This window comes from Aphelocoma coerulescens, chromosome 12 (assembly GCF_041296385.1).
Source record: "Aphelocoma coerulescens isolate FSJ_1873_10779 chromosome 12, UR_Acoe_1.0, whole genome shotgun sequence".
In the NCBI taxonomy this organism is placed as follows: domain Eukaryota; kingdom Metazoa; phylum Chordata; class Aves; order Passeriformes; family Corvidae; genus Aphelocoma; species Aphelocoma coerulescens.
This window is the reverse complement of record NC_091026.1, coordinates 14,869,969-14,889,685: the sequence shown is the minus strand read 5'-3', so window position 1 is coordinate 14,889,685 and position 19,717 is coordinate 14,869,969. Positions and strand designations below refer to the sequence as shown.

The following is a 19,717-nucleotide window of genomic DNA, read 5'->3' as shown; positions in this document are numbered from 1 at the left end:
CGGGGCTGTAACAGGTGCTCTGTGTCCCGGCCCAGTTTCTCAGGCTGCAAATGTATTTCCCATGAGTGTTCTTCCCTACACCCTGCTGGTGTTTGCGGACTAAACCTATTCTCCTTGAGGAGTGGATCAGACGCCCTGCAGGAACCCTGGATGCTCGCTCCCTGCCTGGGCCAGTAAAACCCCCCTGCACAGCGCAGCGTGCGCCCTTCAGCCCTGCTGAGCCCCACCTCTGTCCTTCGGGAGCTCAGCTTCTTTACTACCACCCGAGCTGTGGAGCGTAACGAGGACATTGCACTGCCCGCTCCGGACCCGGCCGAGCACGGTTAACCGCGGAGCGGAGCGGAGCGATGACAGCGGGACGGCGCAGCCGGGGCGGGGGGAGCCGGTCCCTCCCGGGGCGGGGGGAGCCGGGGCGGGGGGAGCCGGTCCCTCCCGGGGCGGGGGGAGCCGGTCCCTCCCGGGGCGGGGGGAGCCGGGGCGGGGGGAGCCGGTCCCTCCCGGGGCGGGGGGAGCCGGTCCCTCCCGGGGCGGGGGGAGCCGGGGCGGGGGGAGCCGGTCCCTCCCGGGGCGGGGGGAGCCGGTCCCTCCCGGGGCGGGGGGAGCCGGTCCCTCCCGGGGCGGTGCCTGCCGGGCCGAGGGGCGGGTGAGGGGCGGGAGCGCGGCCGAGGGGCGGCCGCCGGGGGGGCCGGGCCACGCCGGGCCGGGGCGGCCGCTGCTGCCGCGCACTCGGGCTGGGCTGCGCCGGGCTCTGCGCCGGGAGCGTTGCCATGTTCGGCCGCGGCTCCCGCAAGCGGCTCTCCAGCCGCTCGGTGAGTGCCGGGGGGGGGTCTCTCTCCCTTCTCTCCCCGCCCCGCCCCGCTCCAACCTGTGGCTCCGTTCCGCCGCCCGCTCCCGCTGCGCCCCGGCGCCGAGCGGGTCCCCGCCGTCCGCATGTGCCCCTTACTTGGGTGCGTCCCCCCTCCAGCCTTTCCCCTGCCCTCTCCCAGCCGTGCGGGTGCCTTTCCCCCGGGCGTGCCCCTTTCCGTATCTCCCGGGTGCCTGTTCCCGTCCCCCTCGTCCCGCAGCCGGCGCTGACTCTGCCGTTCCTTGCAGCTGACGGCGTCGGGGGAACCGGAGCGGGGCCAGCCCTGCAACACCTGCGGGGACCAGTGCCCCGGCTTCGCCCTGCACGAGTGGAGGTAAGGCCCGGCGAGACCCCGCTTATCCTCCGGCCCATCGCCCCCGTCCCCCCCACGATAGGTCTCATCCTGGCTCTCCCTTCGCAGGGTTTTGCGGCTCCCTCCCAGTTCCGTGCGCATCCGGGGTGCAGATGTGGCTACTTTGGGGGTGCTTGTGTTAGTCCGAAGCGTGTTGCCCACCCACGTTCTGGGGACACGGGTGGGTCAGCCCCACACAGGTGTGCCCCACAGGTGTGGCCGTGGCCGCCGCCGGTGCGGGGCGCAGCAGAATCCAGATGCGGGACTGGGGTAACTGGTTTGGTTAATTACCAACTCGCAGCCTCCCCACTGCGGTCAGGGGCTCGTCCTGCTGCTCTGGGTCATGCCGGGGGCTGAAGCCGCCCTCACCTGGCAGGGACAACCTGGGTGGGGTGGGAAGGGGAAAACGGGGCTGAAGGGGGTTCTGGCAGTCTGCACCAAACCGCTCCATGAAACTCCTGCCTCCCCTGTGACTGGATTTAGCCCTTGTCAGTGATGCCAGGCAGAGACTTAGCTGTTGAAATTGATGGGAGTGTGTAGGAATGAACAAGTATTTTTGGCTATTTCTGTTGTGTCTCTGTACAAACCTGACAGCACTGGTGCCTGCTAAGCAAAGCAAGCCCTGACGTTCTCCTGGGTCAGCTCCTTCTCCCCTCCCCATGTTCTGCTGCCTCGAAATGAGTTCCTGCTGATGGGTGATCTGGGACTTGGTAATATTAAATCTGGGCTGTGGGCTCTGGGAGCTGTGCACAGTCTTAGTAGGCCAGGGAGCCCTTGGCGACCTTTTAACTTTATTTTTCAGGGTATACCCTCTTCTACAGCATCTGCTGTGCTTGGCATTCCTCCCAGCCTCTGCCCTACTTCTCAGAGCTGTGTCTCACCAGATTAAAGCTTGGGTTCAGAGCAAGGAGGGGGATTGATGTATTCCTTCTGAGTTCTATCTTAATGTTCAGCCTTGCAAATCATCGTTCCCTGTGGCATTTGCCCCAGGGTGTGGTAGGACAGGTTCCATAGGGTGAGGTCTGCCCTGAGGGATGCACAGCGGCAGGTGGGGCTCACCGTGGTCCTCCAGCCTGGCCCTCTGCAGGTGCTGATGCCACATCCAGGTGTATCATGTCCTACCTCAGACCTTCAGGAGCTGAAGGTGTCCCTTTCTCCTGGGCTGCAGGCGATATGGTCTCTTGACACCCTCCCAATGATACAAATCTATTAACACATGTGGCAGATTCAGAAGGTCACCCCGGAGTTGTCTCCTTTTCAGGGTTTTCTCAGGCCGTCCTGGGTTTCCTCGTGTTGCTTCAGAGCCGCTTTGTAATGCTTAAAGGTGTCAAGGAGATCTTTCAAATGAAGGATAAGAAGAAAAGCCATGGTCACCAACAATATTTCTCCCCTGCTCCAAGGACTTTGTGAGGTGCTGTGGTTCATGTTTTGTTATGTCAGAGGGTACAACTGTACAGTAGCTTTTGAAGAATTAAGTGAATTTTTATAGCATCCCACCAGGTGCCAAATGGCCCAGAAGAAGGGGCACCCAGCTGCCTGGGGAGTGTCAGATAAGAGGGATGTTGCAGCTCTTTTCAGATTGTGCCCTCTGCATTGGCACACTGTGCCTCTTGGCCAGATCCTGCCAACCCCATGTGCAGGAGGCTCCAGCCTGCCAGGACTACCCATAACCATCTCCTTTGCTGAGGAACCCCAGACATGGGAAAGAATTTTTGATAAAACAGTGTGGATTTTTCCAGCAGCTTTCTCTCAGGGAAGAAGTAGTTACGTTCCCTGGAGCAGGAGAAGGATGGGGACCCTTTGGGTATGGGTGGGGTCAGCCCCCAGAGGCACTGCAGCCTTCATGTTCCAGGTTTGCATCCCGCTGAGCAGGTTAGACCTTACACCAGGACTCGATGAGCTGAGAGCCCTCCTGCAGGCATTCCTATTTAATTGCCTTGATATAAAAGTAATTACGCAATTAAGCCAAATAAAAGCAGCCTATTTGCCAGAACACAATAGAGAGGAAATGCGTTCATTTTTTACTAGCCAGTGGTCTATTAATGCCAGGAATAGATAAGCAGGCAAATTATTCACAGTAGTTTTGTAGGTTGAAAACATGCTGAGGAGCCTGTGCCCTCTGTGCATGAGGTGATGCAGCCACTGCCTGGTGGGGCTGCTCACCTGAACATGCAGAGAGATAGAAAGAAAACAAGGGTTTGTTTTGGGTTTTGGGTTTGCAAGGAGATCCTCAGATTAGGGATATAATTCTGGACCGATTGACCAGTAGAGATTTGTAAGGCTTTTTATAATCCTTTAAACAGTGGAGTTTTGCTGATAAATGTAAATTGAACGTTTTTGCTTCAAAGATGCCGAGTGGTGATAACGCTTTAGGGAGACAGAATTTATGAACTTGCAGACACTGAAACCATTGCTGAGACAGGCATTGTCTATACCTAATTCTGCTGGACTGTGTATTTTCTACTTACCTGTGATTTTAGGTGTGATCTGTGCAGGCATTCCATCAAGCAGGCAGATTGCTTTGTTAGACGATGAAGATTCCTGTGCTTGTTGCCTTAAAAGCCACTTTTCTCAGAGATGGCTCTGAACCTTCGTTGAATTTATCATTCCTGAAAGCACAGGCATGCTTCCTGAGACAGGGAAACCTCTTGAAAATAAATTATACTCTGCAGAACTGTTTTCAGAATAAGCCTGGTCTCTGTACTGTAGGTGATGTGCAAAAAGAAGATAAAAGGGGATTGTTAAATAATTAAGTAATGTCCCTGTTTTTTTTAAGTTTGTTTCTGAATCTTCTTAATTTTGCTCTGAAATTATAATCCCACATTCAAGGTAGTGGGCGAATTATCCTGTACAAGTGCCAGCCTATTTAATGCTAATCTGGTGGAAGCAAGAAATTGAAAACACCTCGGTTAAACTAGAGCCCAGCTATAGCCTACATCTTACCCCTCAAAGCTCTCTTCTGCACACCACAGATATCTGCCTTTTGTTGTAAGGCAGAAATTCAATTTTTAGTTTTAAATCATTTAGCCCCAAAGAGGAGAAAGTAAGCGGTTTGTCTGAGAAGGCTGAAGATTAAATTCCACCCCCCTTGGGTGTGAAGTCCATGAAGACACAGCTGTCAAACTATAACCAGTAAAACCCTGAATTTCTCATGGCCTGAGCAGCAAAACAACTCCTTCCTCTCATCTCATCGCTTTTAGCTGTGGTGGGTTGTCAGCAAAGTACAGAAGGACCAAGTTCATCTGTGTGGGCTCCAGTCTGGAGGATGGAAATGGGGTGTACATAACCATATCCTCATTAATACAGGTCAATACTTGAAAGGTGGCTTTGTGTGGAGAAAGGGAAATCAAATTCAGTAAAAATGGAACTCCTTAGGAGCCTGGTTGCTGTTTTCTAATCAGATCTGCATTACATTAAACTGTGTGCCATTCAGCTTGTTAACAGGCTTTGGCATTAAATAAAGGTGTCACTGTAGTTTGGTGAATGAATAGCCATTAGCAGTGTCTTTTGCATAATGTCTTGTAGAGAAAAGCCTTCCAGGGAGGTGGTCTAGGAGCAGGGAAGGGAATTTATAACCTAGTCCTGGTGCAATTAGTGTGAGTATGAAAACCTTAAAGGTGACAAATGGTTGGCTTTTGCTGCTGTTAAGCTTGCTGTGAAGAACTAATTTCAGATTTACTCTGGTTGAAGTAAAATTGCAGCCTTACTGCCGCAGTTAAAATAGCGAATCCTTTGGGAGATTGGCGCATGTGTTTAGCACACGGAACCATGGTTTGTTTGCTCCTGGAGAAAGCCTTGCAAAATACTCTTGCAGTTCAACAGACCTTACTGTTCCCTGCTCTCTGCTTTCTCCAAACCCACCAGCTAAAAACATAGATGCAGGACACCCAGGTCTCAGGATGGCGTTTGAGTTTTGGTTTGAGGAAAGGGGGATGTACCACCTGGTTTGCAAAGCCTGCAGAGGCAGTGGCATACGGCCAGTTTCTGAGGGAAGGAACTCAGATGCTGTGACAGAGAAGACAATTTTAAAAATAGAGTATGAAAACCTTTGGAGAAGTCTTTGTTGCCATAGTTATTCTTCTGGTTTGCAGAAGCATTTGAAAAGTAGTAATAAACATGACGTAAAGACAAAGACTGGTTTTCCAGGGTTTTAGTTTCAGTGTGAGATTATGTCATACATCTTTTCTTGGAGCATCTTTTTGCTTGCATACGTCGTGTGATCTTTGTCCCTTGTAATCACATTTTGCCTGGGAAGAGATCTGCTTCTCTTCATATCTTGCTGTCACATGTCATGCTCTTAATATCAGTGGTGTGTGTTTGTACAGCACACAGCGCCTGGCTTTTAACTTCCAGGGCAAATTTATGTTACCTGATGTAGTATCCAGTAATATCCCATATAAACAAATTTTGCTGCATACAGTTGTTTAGAGGATTTATTTATTTCCATAACTCAGTATCTTGCGATGATCTTCAGCAGTCAGTCCCACTGAAGTCTGATCTCATCTGGCCTTGTTGGGTCAGGGAGCATCTGCAGAGACAAACTTCAGCTTCTCAGGAGAGATCCACCTGGAGATCCCAGGTGATCAGCCCAAAGGGTTGTGATTGACCACTGGATCACAAAAACCTATGGACAAGGTATAGAGCTGTGTGTCATGGGACAGTGACCCAAAATGAGGTGGTGGACCAGATGCCCAGTGGTGCTTGATGTTGTTGGGTGATGGTGCACAAGTTGCTTTGCAACTCCCTTCTCTGCTTTGTTGACTGTAGGCAGGGAGTTGCTTGTGGCAGTGGATGTTTGTTTTGTTTGCGTGTTTGTTCAGTGCCCAGTGCTCTGGAGATTGTTGTGCATGAGGAATGAGAAATTCTGTATGTTTGCAGCCTTTGTCTGCATTCCCCCAGCTCTGATCCTGCGCATGGGAGGTACACCCCAGTAGACTCTGTATACATCCCTGGGTGCCTTTGGGTCTCCAGTTTGATGCCTAGCTCCTCCTCCAGAGAGCAGAAACAATAATATTTGTAACACAGCACATGAATAACACCGAATTCTGAAACATTTGTTACTGCTTCAAAAAAAAAAAAAAAAAAGTACAGATTATTGCTTCCATATGTTTTCAGCATTTTTCATAGGTTATGTCTCTTGCACACACACACTCCCAGCTTTTGCCTGTCATGAATAACAGGCTTTGTGCCTCTCTCCTTTAGGATTCAGATATTCCCCACTTCCTTGCATGTTTATTTGAAAGGTTTTGGAGATGTGCGAATAGCAATACCTTATCTTGAATAGGCTGATGTTTCCTTTCACTGCCACGGTGAATTGTGCTGGCCTGGAGGGTTTTAGAAAATTCATCATTTTGCAGTGGGGAACCTGCTAAAATGGGCAAAATTCAACCAGTGTAACTCCATCACAGCGCTCCTGAGGTGATTCCTTCAAGGGCCTGTGGAGGGCTAAGGGTGCTGCTCTCCCTAGGGTATCTGTGCCTGTCCCTCGGGGTGGGCAGGAGTCACCTGCTTCCCAAAGGTACTGTCATTCTGGCAGAGGGGATGCAAAAAAAGTCAAAGGTTGGGTTTGTTTGCTGATTTTAAAGCCTTTCACAAAGCAGTTGGTATCATTAGCTTGTTTTTAATTTATTTTTGTGTTTATTTGGTCACAGGTTCAGAAAGGAAAAGCCATTCCCTGCCAGGTTCCTCAGTGACAGTCAGTGCCCTTCAGCCCCTGTGCCCAGAGCGGTTTGTTGTGGGTGGCTGCTGTGTACACTGGAGCTCAGCTCAGGGGGATGCTGCAGTGTGCACTTGGCTTGGCATCAATGACTTCAGCTGTCCTATTTTCTTACCCTTGTGAGATTAAACACTTGTGTAAGTGTTTGGAAAATCAGATCTACTTTTTCTTTGAGCTTTTCACCCCCATGGTAGTAGGGATAGAGCAGGGGTGATGAGTGATGGCTTGTGCTGCTCCCACTGTTCCCACAGCAGCTCTACCAAGGGGCAGACAGACCATTGGGATGGGGGTTTGGTGGGTCGTGGTGTAGGTATCAGCTTTGTCCTGCCCTGGGACAATCTTTTCCTAAATGTTGAGTGCACAGTTACATTTAAGGGACTCCCAACCATTTTTTCTGACTTGTGGGTTCCATTTCTTCATGCCCTGCTGCTGAAACAGCACTTAAAACAGCCAAGACCGATAAGGTATCCTGTTTGTGTTGGCTGGGGGACACAGTATCCACATTACCAAAGCATTACAGTGTCAGAGGCAGTGTTGTCCCTGGCAAAAAGCCTAAAATAAATTCTTAAATTTTTTGTATGCGATGTACAAAAGAGCAGGTGAGGTATGTACTTGTTTCCGGGCAAGCCAAGGAAGCCTGTTTGAAATCCTTTACAAGCCACTCAGGATTGTATTGCAAGAACTCAAAGGAGTTTGAGATACTTGTTGATTGAATTTCAGCAGAGCACAGAGTCCTGCTCTGCAGCTGCTCTAGCTGGAGCTATTCTGCCCAGCTCCATTGCCACTGAGCTGCTGGCAAAAACCAGAAAAGCAGAATTTCTCCTAGGGAACAGGCAGTGTGGGTAGATTTTCTGTCTGTTTTGAAGTGGCCTTGTGCAATTCTATTTTTATGAATGGTGTGAAAAAACACTTACAAGCTGTTGCGGGATTTGGGCTGATTTTGTGGGGTTTATTCTGTTTCTGGTGTGATTGTGAATGACACTGATGATGGATAGCTGTCTGCAGAGCAGACACACTGAATTGCAAGTTTCTGTGATATTTTACTTCTAAACAAGTAATTTTAAAAGTTGGTCGGGTTTTTTTGCACTATATTTTTTTGAAAATGACTACAACCGCTTCCTGGTATGCAAAGAGTAGAATGTTACCTGCCTGGTGTGATCGAGTTTGGCAATCAGAGTTTGCCATCCTGAATGCAGAATTTGGCTGGTGAGCACTTTCCTGGTGCTTCAGCCACGGGGCTGCGCTGCCGGACACTGGCAAAGCACGGTTGCCTCATGGAGCCTTTCGAGATGGATTTGCCCGAGAGAGACCCACAAAACGTGGAAGCAGGATGGATTGGCTTGCAGTGGGATTTCCTTGAAGCAGACAGCTGTCGGTGCTGGAGGCTGCTGTTATAGATTTGGGAGCTGTATAGGTTGTGATTTAGTGGGACATGGTGAACTGATGTTAACAGATTAGTGCCGCTGCATGTGTAAGGTCATGAGCTCCCTGTGCATCCACCCAAGCACAGGGAAATGGGTTAAATCGCTTGTTGAAGCCTCTGCTGAGCTGATGAGAGGGGAGAAGGTGGGAGATAAAGAGTTGCATTGGTCCTGTTACATGCAGAGCTGAGCTGTCATCCCTGCCGTCGGCATCCTTATCCCATTACTGAATTTTCCTGCCCTGCTGTAGCCTCCGTTCTGTCAGTGCTCCTCTCTGGCTGCACAAGGAGTGCACAGATCCGCGCTCCCCGCAGGATGTGTCCCGCTGGAACCCGGCGGTGCTGTGCCGCGTATGGCACGTGTTGGGCAGGCAGGAAGACTCCTACTGCTTTAATAGAGAGTTTGCAACAGGCCTTTGTCACCAGCGTGGTATGGCGTGAAAGAAAAAGCTGCCAGCCGCCGCTTTGGTGGGATAAAGGCTGGAACTCGGGATGCCCAGCTGGAGGGGCCGGGCGCAGCTATTCGGCTGACGCCTACTGAGCACTGCCCTCCTCTTTGTTGCTCTCGACTTTAGAGTGTACCTTCAGTGCTTTCAAGAGTGTTTCTTTGGTTTTGTTATTTTTCTGTTTGCCCTTAAAAAGTCAATCTGCAGTCTTTTAGACTTTTTCAAAGACATTCTTCCCTCCCCCCTCCCCTCCTCCCCCTGCCCAGTAATCCATCCTTATTACACCAGTGAGTCACTCTTCTAATAATGAATTGCGTTTTCATTGTCTGGCTTGTAAGTCTATCACCGAGTTTAAGGATGGCCGATAGTATCAGCTGAGACCTTTGGCAGCTGGCTTTGCAATTTGTGGTGTTCATTTGGGTATTTGCTTTTTTTCTCCAATGAATAATCTCTCAGCCATGGCAGTGGAAAGCCAGACTTTTTCTTTTGTAGCATCTCCGTGGTCACTATCTAATGTTGGAGGAATTTGTAACATTAGCACAATTGTCTGATGTGAGGAAAACTAATTTCAGGGTGAACCTCATGAGCGTGGCTGTAAAGAACATTTTTCTCATGCTTGCAGACCCCAGGTGCATCAGTGCAGCCCCAACAGCCAGAACCTTTCTCAGTTCACCGGTGCTTGGGCCAGGAGGTGTACAGAAAATTCAGGGTGCTCCTCTCTGGTGCTGTAGAGGCTGTTTCTTCCTATGTGTGGCTCTGCTCTTCACAGGACCCTGGTGCCAGAGCTTATCACTTGGAGAGCTCAATTATTATTCTCACTGCAGAGGGAAACACTTTGTACTCAACCATTGCAGCAAATATTTCATCCCCTATCCATTGCCCTTGTGTGGATGCTGCTGCTGCTGTGATAAAGAACATAATGGCTGCTCTAGCTGATAAGGGGAGTGTATAAGTGTAATTATTGAAATCCCTATGCAGAGCCTGTGGGTGGATGTAGAGTCCCTCTCCCTGTGAGGGGTTTCTGTTGCTCCGAAGCCTGCTGGGGAGAGCGCGAGCTTGCAGCTCCTGGCAGCTGAAGTGGGAGCTGCTCAGACACAGCTGTGAGTAATTAGTAAAGGATGTCTTTTCCCCTCCCTCCACTTTCTTTCCTCCTCTTCTCCTTGAAACCAAGTCACAGGCTCCAGGGAGTACAGAAGAAAGCCCAAGCAGCTCAAGTTTGAGATGCTCCTGGACCAGCTCGAAGGCGGCCAGTGCTCAGTGCGGTCGCATTCCAGCGGCAGGGGGAATCTAAGGATCCAACCCAACCTTGCAGGAAGCATACTGCAGCCAAGGAGCCAGAGATGATTTAGATCAAGCCAATAAAAAAAAATATTTCCATGGCAGCAGTAACCATAGGAAACCTCCTCAGCATGTCTTGGGTGGTTCCTGTTTCCCTGGCTTCAGCTGTTTGCTTTGCAAGCGGAGCAATGGTTGCAAGTTCCCCATGCCCCTGGTGTCACCAGGAGTGGCCTGTGAGCCCCGCTGTCTCCAGGGGCTTAGCAGCCACACTAGGGGTTGTGTCACTGCTCCTTGTTTTCTCTTTTGCTCTAGTTGGTAAAGAGATGCTTTGAGAGGCTTCTTTAGACACCATAGTCTCAAAGCCACCTTTTTACCTGGTGTCAGCTGACAAATGTGCTTGATCCTTAAATACCCAAGGCATAAAAGCGAATTGGCTCCCAGAGTCCAATTCTTCTTCTTTTCTATACCGTTTTAGAAAGATGCTTGTATATTCCCTCTGGCTCAACTAGTGATGCTTGGCCTTTAACCAAGACAGGGAATCTAGGACAAGAATCCCTGAGAAGAACAAGATGAAAAGTTATAAAAAACCACAGCGTTTTGTTCGGGGAAAAAAATGCTGGTAAAAGATTTCGTTTAAAAAAATAATCTGGAATATTTTCGATCAGCTTCATGTGGACACATTTACAGGAGGGCATAAGAGGAGGCTTGTTTTCCTGGGTAGTGCCTCCTCTAGGAAACCCAAGCTGTGAAGTGAATACAAATACTGGAAATGGAGAGGTTTTGCAGTGAGTCACTGGAAAGGATGAGGAACCAGTTGTTCTGGTGTGACTGTGCTGGTCAACAACCAGCTCTTTGACATGATGGGGACAGGGTGGCTATGTGGAAGCACCTGGAGGCTTGGGCATCTCGAGCCAGCACCCAGGGGTGTTTGGACCCCAGTGTTCCCCTCCCACCCTCCAAGGGCGCCGTGGAGGTGTTGCCACAGAGCTCTGCGGAGCAGATGGGTCCTGCTTGCAAAGCCGAGGTACTGCATAGAGACAGGTTAAAAAAAGACGTCTTCTTCTGTGGGAGTGTGACACAGGGAGGGAGAAAATACATCGTGGTGCCAGTAACTGGGATTTTGATGCTTGTGTAGCACACAGTGCTGCTCCAACCTCTCCAGGCCATTGGGTGCTTGTCGTGGCAGGGTTTGCTTTGTGGAGAAAGACCTGGCTGCTCTTTGACCCATCTGCCTTGGGTGGAGGTGGAGCCCTGTGCAGAGATGCTGTGGGCCTTGGTGTCTCCTATTTTACCCTGACTCTGCAGATTATTTAATCCCTGTTTTTGCAAAACTCAAACTCTATCAAAGTGAGACTTTTGCTTGAAATTGCACAACATTTGAAGAAGTAGCAGCAGGGTGGGGACAAGGCTGATTCTCTTTCTCTTCTCACCTATCAAACAATGGGAGCTCTCATCACAGTGATGTGGCTGGGCCATATTATCTGCTTTTGGTCCATAAAGGCCACATGTTTAAAGTGCAGCCCCTTTAAATGTCAGATGTGAGAAGAACTGGGACGTGAGAAGACAATAAAAGTTAATAATCTAAAGTCAGATTTGTGCAACATAGCTTGGATTTTTAATATCAAGTGCATAATTTATTACAAGGTGTAGCAGTTTGAACTACATATATTTGAACATTTTTTAATATTATCTTTCCTTCCAGTAGCAGGAACAACACTGCTTTACAATAGAAAAATGATTTCACATTGCCACGTGACCGTTTCAGCTTGTACATCTAATAGATGTGTGCTTTGCTGAAGTGTGAAGGCTGTCTGATAAATGCCTGAATAATAAATCTATATTGTTTGTTCTGATCTCCCTTTGCTATTTTCAAGTGTATAAATAAAAGATTTTCACATTGTACCCTGTGCAGTTCCAGCCCAGACTTATTTACTTGCTGCTGATATAACTTGGAAGAGAAGTGAATCTTTCAGTCTGACAGGAGAAATCTGGTGGTATCAGCCTTGCATGTTGCGCTAGAAATGATCAAATGTAATTTTCATAAATATTTTCCTAAGAAAAGTTATAAGTATTTCAAGAATATTTTTAAACAAAGAAACATTTGCCTCATGTACAGCAGAGGGCACTCGGCATCACTGCTGTACTACTCAGCTGCTGCTCCAGCTGCCTGAAGGGGAAAAAAAATCCCTGTGCTTAAATTATAGTTTGCAGAAATGAAATACTCTGTGTGTGTTTGCTTATACAGGGGTGTGAGTGTGTATATAAAAAGAGACAGGGTGGCATATATGTAAAAATAAACCCAGCACATAATATAAAACTTAAATATTTGTAGTGGTAGCTGAAGTTAGGTGAAGTGCATGTTGTGTTGATTAATGTTCAGCCTAGTGTTACACTGAGCTTCAGAGGGGACTGAAGTGTGCTGAGACGAGAAAATGAAGAGGCCCTGACTAGTGAAGTGTTGCAGTCTTCATCTTCTTGAAGGCACAGAGTCTGGGGACATCCTAGGATGCTGAGAAATACCCAAGTGAAGGAAAGATCTTGAAAGATGGGTAATATTGGAGGGTGCAGAATTAAGAGTCCTTCTGTCTAGAAAAGCAGCGGATCTGAGGGCTTGGGGGTTCAGTGTTGGAGTTTTCAGTGCTGAGGTCTCCTTCCCAACAGCACCAAAGCCAGTGGAGTTGCACGGCTCTTGTGAAATGTCCTGAAATTGTTCTTATCCTTACTGTAGAAGTTATCTGTATAAGGAAATTTAACATACTGAGGTTTGTCCTGGAGCAGGAAGCAGTCCTAGCCCCAAGGATGCTGTGGAAGGGCTGGATGCTGGCTGGAGCGTTGTTAGTTGGAAGATGAAGCACCTGCTTGCTAGTGAGGGACCCCATCCTGGAGGTACAGCTGTATGTGCTTCATTGTCCAGAGCTGATCACAGAGACTGGGGCTACCTCATCTTCTGTAATAAGTTTTTTTCCAACAAAAATGGACTTCTTTCTTTTTTTTTTTCTTGTTCCCTTTAGCTAATTGCTCAGACACTGCCATGGTGTGTTTCTAGTTGAACTCTTAGTGCACCTTGTGTTTTTCTTTTAAGAGGGAATAAAGAACTCCAAAGCAAAGTTGTTGATCAGCTTTTGGCTGCATTGTAGTGCTGTTAAAATATTCCGGGCGGATGGATTTTGTGCCATGCTTTGGGTGATGTGTTTCATGGTAAAACCATATGATGCCATGCTCAATATTCAGATTTTAGTAATTAATTCAAGAGGAATTCAGATTTCCTCCTGTCTCCCCCAATGAGCTGGTTGCACTGGGCTTAATCTACGTCTCTGAAAGCAGAGCTCCTGCGAGAGGCTGGAAGTGTTAACGTGGCTGTAGAAAATATGGGGCTGGTAACAAGAATGAGAGGGCATGTGGTTCAAGATAACCAGTTTATGCACAATATACAGCTGGGTAGATTTTGCTACAGAGTATCTCTGGAGTGTAATGATCAGAAAAATATGGAAATACTGGAGGGGCTTTATAATAACGGTGCTAATTATGATGAAAGGGATTTGGGTAGTAGGGACTAATCCAAGATTACAATAGTAAGGTTTTTTTAAAGTAGCTCCTGCTATTTGGGAGAGCAGCAGAGCTCCTTGTTACATGGCTTAGCCTCTCTGTGGGATTGTCACAAGCAGAGTTCACCCTTGGCTGGCTACTTCACAAGGGCTTGGTACAGCTCAGACGTGACATACGTGAATAATTTCAAGGATACAAGCTGGCCCACATGCTTCTAAGCACCTTCTCACTAGGATAAAGATGCTGTTATATCATTGTGCCTGGATAGTTACTTTTCTGGAGGTGTCACTGGAGCTGGGCTCTGGGAAGGGGTGTTTTGTCCCATCATGGTGATTCCTGGATTGTGTGATTTTGGGGCTGTGAGAGCAATATGGTGCTGCCACCACCAGTTAGATGCTCCTGCCTCTGCTGGTGGGCTGGGAGGTACTGGGAGAACGCTGCTGGGAATGAACTGTTGCAGCTCTGGGACTGGGACCAAAAGCAAATTGCAGCACCACAGCCTGGAGCACAGGACCCTGCTTCTGACCCACCTGGCTACAGGTTTTTGGGCAGGAGCACATGTGCAGAGCCCGACATGTATCTGCTCATGCTGCTTGGCTTTTCCTTTCTTGAAAGTCTTTGCTGGTCTTTTTTCAGCTCTGACCCCGTGTCACGTAGTACACAGACTGCCTCAGGCACCCATCTCCTGGGGAAACAGTGGTTGTGAAATGTTCTGTTGTTGTTGAAGGAGATGTGGCAATGCCGAGCTTGAAAGGCTGCACTCATGAATTGTCCAGCCTTGTGCTGGAAACCAGCAAGCCTTAGGACTCACCTTAGCCAATGTCAATAGAAATGAAACTATTTAAATACACAGTTAAAATATGTTGTTAGGTTAGCATGTGGACCTCCGTGCGAGCTTGCTCTTTAACTAGATCAGTTAAAGGACCCCCAAGGAAGAGCTGTAGGAGGCTGGTTTAAAAAAAATCCCAGTCTTAACTGCTTGTTTGCTGCCAAGTGGATTTTGGTCTGGAGTGAAAGGCATAAAGGCACCTGGGTTTGGGGGATTTATTTCAACTTTGGAACTCCAAAATCTTGTAGGAAGTGAGAAGAAATGGGTTAAAAAGATACTGCATGCTTCCTTTCAGGGGATGGAATCCAGCTGCCCTGTGTGCTGGCACACAATGCTTGAGCCCTGGTAGCAGAGAGGGTTGTTAGCAATGGCTAGCACATCCGTGGGGTTCAGCTTGGTCGTCTCCCTTGGCTTTTCCAGATGATCCAGGAACATGAGTAGTTCATAAAAGGAGTGAGTAACCAAATGGACCAATAAAAGGAGTTTGTGGAAAGGCCCAATATATTTTATGAAGAAAGAAATGGATCCTCTAACGCGAGGGTTGTGTCTTGTAAAATTTTGCAGGGCTGCAAGTGCTGTTAAACACTGGCTTCCTGCTCCAGCCGCTCCTCTGAGCCCACGCAGCAACTGCTGAAACTCCTTTTGGCCTGAACTCCTCTTCCAAGTTTGGAGTGAAATCCTGACCTCAGGGAAGCCATGTTATGAATTTCCCAGGGACCTGGAAAGTGGTTGTCAGTGCAGGACCTGTGATAACAGTCTTTGAATAGAATTTGTCTGGCCTTTGTGGGACTTTTCAGGCAAAGTGAAACACAGCTTTACGTCTTCTTAATGCTCTCTGATGTCAACAACAGCAGCTAGAAGGCCAAAATTTGGCCTGACCACGGTTATTGCTGGGAAATGCCTTTGTGTGATCCAGGAAAAGTGAAGCTGTTTGGATGTGAGCAATGAGTGAGTTTTCAGAGTGGGACGCTCTGTGCATGCGTGGTGCTTCCAACCGTGGTAACCCAAGGAGTGAAATTTCAGCCCAGTACAGAGGGCACATGCAAGGCTGATCAATGATTTAAACCCCACCCCCCCAAGCTGTTTAAAGGGTTTGAAGCTGGCTGTGGTACAGGGAGCTGGGATGCCCTACCAGCTCAGGTGGCACTGTCCATAGCTGCAGAGATCTCATCTCACCATTCCACCCTGAAGCCTATAGGATGGGGAGGCAGCAAATAAGGCACAGCATTTTGTCATTGAAAGGATGGGCAGAGAGTTGCAGGATTTGCTACTGATTCATTGTTTTCTATGTCTGTGCACAGGAGTGTCTGCAGCTTTGACCTTGATGCTAGCCAGCCTCTGAGATTTTCAACTAAACCTTTTTTAGTATTCTCCTTATGTAGTCTGAATTTATTCTGATGGACTGCAGTGATGTGGTGGTGTTCAAACCAGGCTTGAGTTTCTTAACTGATAAAAATTTGATATCATTCTTCTGTTTTGGCCCCAAAGGGCAAAGCTGCAGAGCTCAGCTAATCTTAGGAGATCCCCTATCTTTTTGATCTGACAGCTTCTCAGAATGGTTTCTGCTGCACCCAGACTTTAAAATAGGACAAATTCCCAATTTCCTACCTGCAATTAAAATTTGGCATCAAAACCAATGTCTTTGGTCCTAAATGCTGAACAGAGACAGATTTTGTGTTGTGTCCCACTGCAAAATGACCACAGAGATTGATGCCTTTTCCTGGTCTTAAAATCAAGAGTCATACACGGTTAGAAGGGAAAAAGGGATTTTACCTTGGTGTTTATTTTAAGGATCCTTAGGTGCACATGTCCAGGTCATGTGCATCGAAATGCACCCCACTGAATATAACCACCCCAAAAGATCGGGTACAACATTATAGGTTTTACTAATTAGCATATCTATCAAAGATTCTCCAGTAAGAGGCTCAAGTGAACCCCTCTCCCCAAGGAGCCTTCTCCTGGATGGTTCTATCTTAGTTTACAGAATGTGTTCTGGAGAGGACCTTGGGGTCTGGGGCACACTGATCCCTAACTACAGAGCTTCTAAAATGTTCAGTCTCCTAGCTGAACAAACAAGTCCAAGGATGCAGGCAAAAAGCACTAAGAATACGGAAGCTGTAAAAAGGTATAGCAAGGGTATAAAAGAAAAGGCAAAAAATCTTCATGGCATCAAGATGGTGCATGCAGGTGTGTGGCCTTTCACTGAGCCAGGGATGGGGTGACCCCAGCTGCAACCTAAGAGAAGAGTCCAGATTTTAAGGAAATGGCATTACATTTCCCATTCACTGGAAGTCTTTTCAGTCAAGGGGGGGATTACCTTTGGAGATGGTTTGATCATTCCCAGTTCTGAAGAACTGTCTTTGCTGAGCTCTCCTCACTGGGAATGCTCAGTTCCCCTTCAGCTTCATGGGAACACAATGGCTCTTGTGAACAGTGATGCTCAAAAAAAGAGTCTGTGGGACTGAATGAAGTTGCTATGCTTTTGGCTACCAGGCCCCTTCCTGTGAGCCTTCTCAAAGGCAGAGGTTGGTTTTTACTGCTTGAGCTTGGCTGCTGCTCTCACTTTCCCCATGGCCACAGCCGCCTCTTGAGGGGATCAGTGGTTGGTTTCGGCAGGAACTGTTTTATTTCGTGCTTTCGAACACAGTGGTCTCAGCTGTGTGCGGGTCTTCGTGATGCTGGGTATTAGAGCTGCTTTGATGTCTGCACTGATACATCTTAAGGCAGCTCAGGATGATTTTATGCAGTCACTCCAAAGGTGCTTGCACAATAAAAGGTGCTTTAGAAATGTAAATTCTGTTTAAGGACAGATTTTCCTCTGCTGGTCTCTCTTAATTCAGGATGAGGTGGTAAATATGTAGCATTTAATTAAAGTTTGTAAAGGTTTGGAAATGAATTGCCATAAACATAAAAGATGTAATCAAATGTCTGCCTAATCCCCACCTTAAGGGCACATTAAATACAGAAAGAGTATAATGTGTTAGAGACTAGGACTGAAAAACTATGAGGATTTGGGAGCAGATCTTTTCTACTTGAAGCTTATAAATTATTTTACTTCAGGCTTAGGGATTTAGACATCTACATACAATAGAAAACCACGTAGCAGCCCAATTCTCAGTCAGCACAGCTGGCATCATTCTACTGAGTCATTTTAGGTACAAATCCATACGGCACAGCCTTGTGACGTGCGTTACAGCACGGTGTCCTGACGGGGTGTGACATGGGAATCATTCCTCAGTTCATCACTGAGTAGGGGGGATTCTTCTCTGAAGTCAATAGGTAATTAGAGAAAAGAACCTAACAGATTTTCATTGTTGGAATAGAACAGGATGAAGAGGGGGATGTGGCATTACACAGCATCAGCTGGGGAGCTGGGCTTCCTTGGCTGCAGAGATGCCTTCTGCCATCTCCAGCTTCAGTCTGAAATCACAAAAATAAAAAAATTCAGCCAGCTTTTTATCCTGAAAAACTCAGCAGGGAACAAATGCTGTTATCTCTCTGAGATTTTTTTTTTACCTGTGATACATTTCATTTCTCTCTAGAGAAATAAAATCAGGGCATGTTGGAACTGTCTGGCTCCAACTGCCATTCCCCCCCATATCCACAGGAGCCAGGCATCCCAAAGATCCGCTTTTCCCCATGGAATTGCTGGACCCTCAGGCTATCCTCTCGTGGGGCCATATCAGGAGGACCATGCCATGGTTTTGTTTTGCATTTGGTGATATTTGGCATTGTTTGGTTTTGGGTAGAAACCAGGTTGTGTTCTGTGGTCCAGCTGTGATTCCTGTTGTGATTTGTATGGAAATCAGGAATATTTCTCTTGGTGGAGAAAGAGCAGGGAGGTGTCACCAAAACCCCAGCTAGACCTGTGTCTTGTGATGCTTTACTGGTGACAGAACAGCTTTGCATTCTTTGGGACCAAGGCTTAAGGATATGGGGTGCAAAGGGCTGCAGGGAGATGGTTCTCATGGATTGTGGTGGAGGTGGTGATGACAACCCTTAGAGGAGCAGGTAGGGAATTGTCCTTGATGCATCAAGGAACCAGCAAAGGATTAACTCATCCTCTAAATGACAGGGGAGGAAAAGAGCCTGGGCAAAAGGGAAAGGGCCAAAATACTGGTGACAGAGCTGAAAGTAGCCTGCTTAAAGGTAAAATCAGTCCCATGTCTTATACTGCAGGGCCCCATGGAAATGGGGAGGGCTTTCTTTTTCTGTTGAATTGGGCTTTATGCCACGTGAAAGAAAACATTTTCCCAACACCAAATGGAAAAATGCAAGGCAGACATCTTAAATGAACTGTTAAAGTAATAGAGCCGTGAAAAGAATACGTTTGCTGTGCACTGGGGTTATGCATTTAACAGATTTTTGACTATATGCGAGCTTTGCAGTTTGTAAAAAGTGAAATCTGCTGCAGAAACTCAGATTGTACTCAAGGCTGAAGGCAAACCTCTGGTTTCATTGCTGTTCCTGGCCTTGGCTTTGCTCAGGAGGAGTGGACAGTATCTCTCTGTCCTCCTCGAATCTTGCTGTGATTTTCCTTTCCCCTTTAGCCCTCTCCTTGCTCTTTCTACAGATCTTTGGCAGTTTTGCTCATACTTTAAAATAACCCAGGCTAAAAAGTGTGATTTGCGTTTCAGTGATTTTTGATTACACCCACGTCCTATATTTACTGCCGTTTAAATCATCTATGTTAGTTTGAGATGTGTTTCTTTTGAGCAAGGCAAAAAAACCATGACTCTGTTGCTAAGTGAAAGAAGATATTTATTCATCAGGGCACTTCTTCAGTACTGCAAGGATGGTAGCCATGGAGGAGGAGTGGAAGGAAAAGAACGGTTATGTATTTAAGCCCGTTCTGTTATTGTTGTTGGACTCTTGCCATATCTACTGATGGTCAGCAGATGTTTTTTTTCTCCCCTCCCAGCACTCGGCATCTTGGATTAGAGGTGCAGTTTGGGTTATGGTGCAGGGCAGCTGATCCCAGGAACCTGGTGTGAAACCCAGAGGGTCCCTGGAATGATCCATGGGGTTCTGGAGAGTCCACAGTCCCACAGGCGTTATGAGGCTCCCATGTTTTGTAGATCTTTCCTCTCAGTCTCTCCAAAGACACTTTCTACTTCTTGGCTTCAGAATGTCCTTTTAAAAAATCCCATCAAATCAAAGCCACCGAGAGCCAAAAATGATGCACATGGCTGTGTTCCCTCCCCGAGCTGCTGCTGGGGGACGTGCAGCAGTGTTGTTAGCTGGCTCTTGCTGCGGGAAGAGGTTTTCCTTTCAGCTGTCATAGCA

At 47.7% G+C, this 19,717-nt stretch overlaps 1 protein-coding gene across 2 annotated transcripts in view; it reads left to right on the top strand.

Moving 5' to 3' along the window:
* The first annotated feature begins 739 nt into the window (after positions 1 to 739).
* PRICKLE2 (prickle planar cell polarity protein 2) overlaps positions 740 to 19,717 on the top strand; it is a 109,290-nt gene continuing 90,312 nt past the window's right edge. Inside the window, exons 1-2 of one of the 2 annotated variants that reach the window (XM_069027984.1) lie at positions 740 to 809; positions 1,093 to 1,178. In XM_069027984.1, coding sequence (XP_068884085.1) covers positions 768 to 809; positions 1,093 to 1,178 — 128 coding nt within the window. In that variant the 5' untranslated portion in view covers positions 740 to 767. Of the gene's footprint in view, positions 810 to 911; positions 948 to 1,092; positions 1,179 to 19,717 lie in introns of those variants that run through there. The other variant, XM_069027987.1, reaches the window with a different exon arrangement.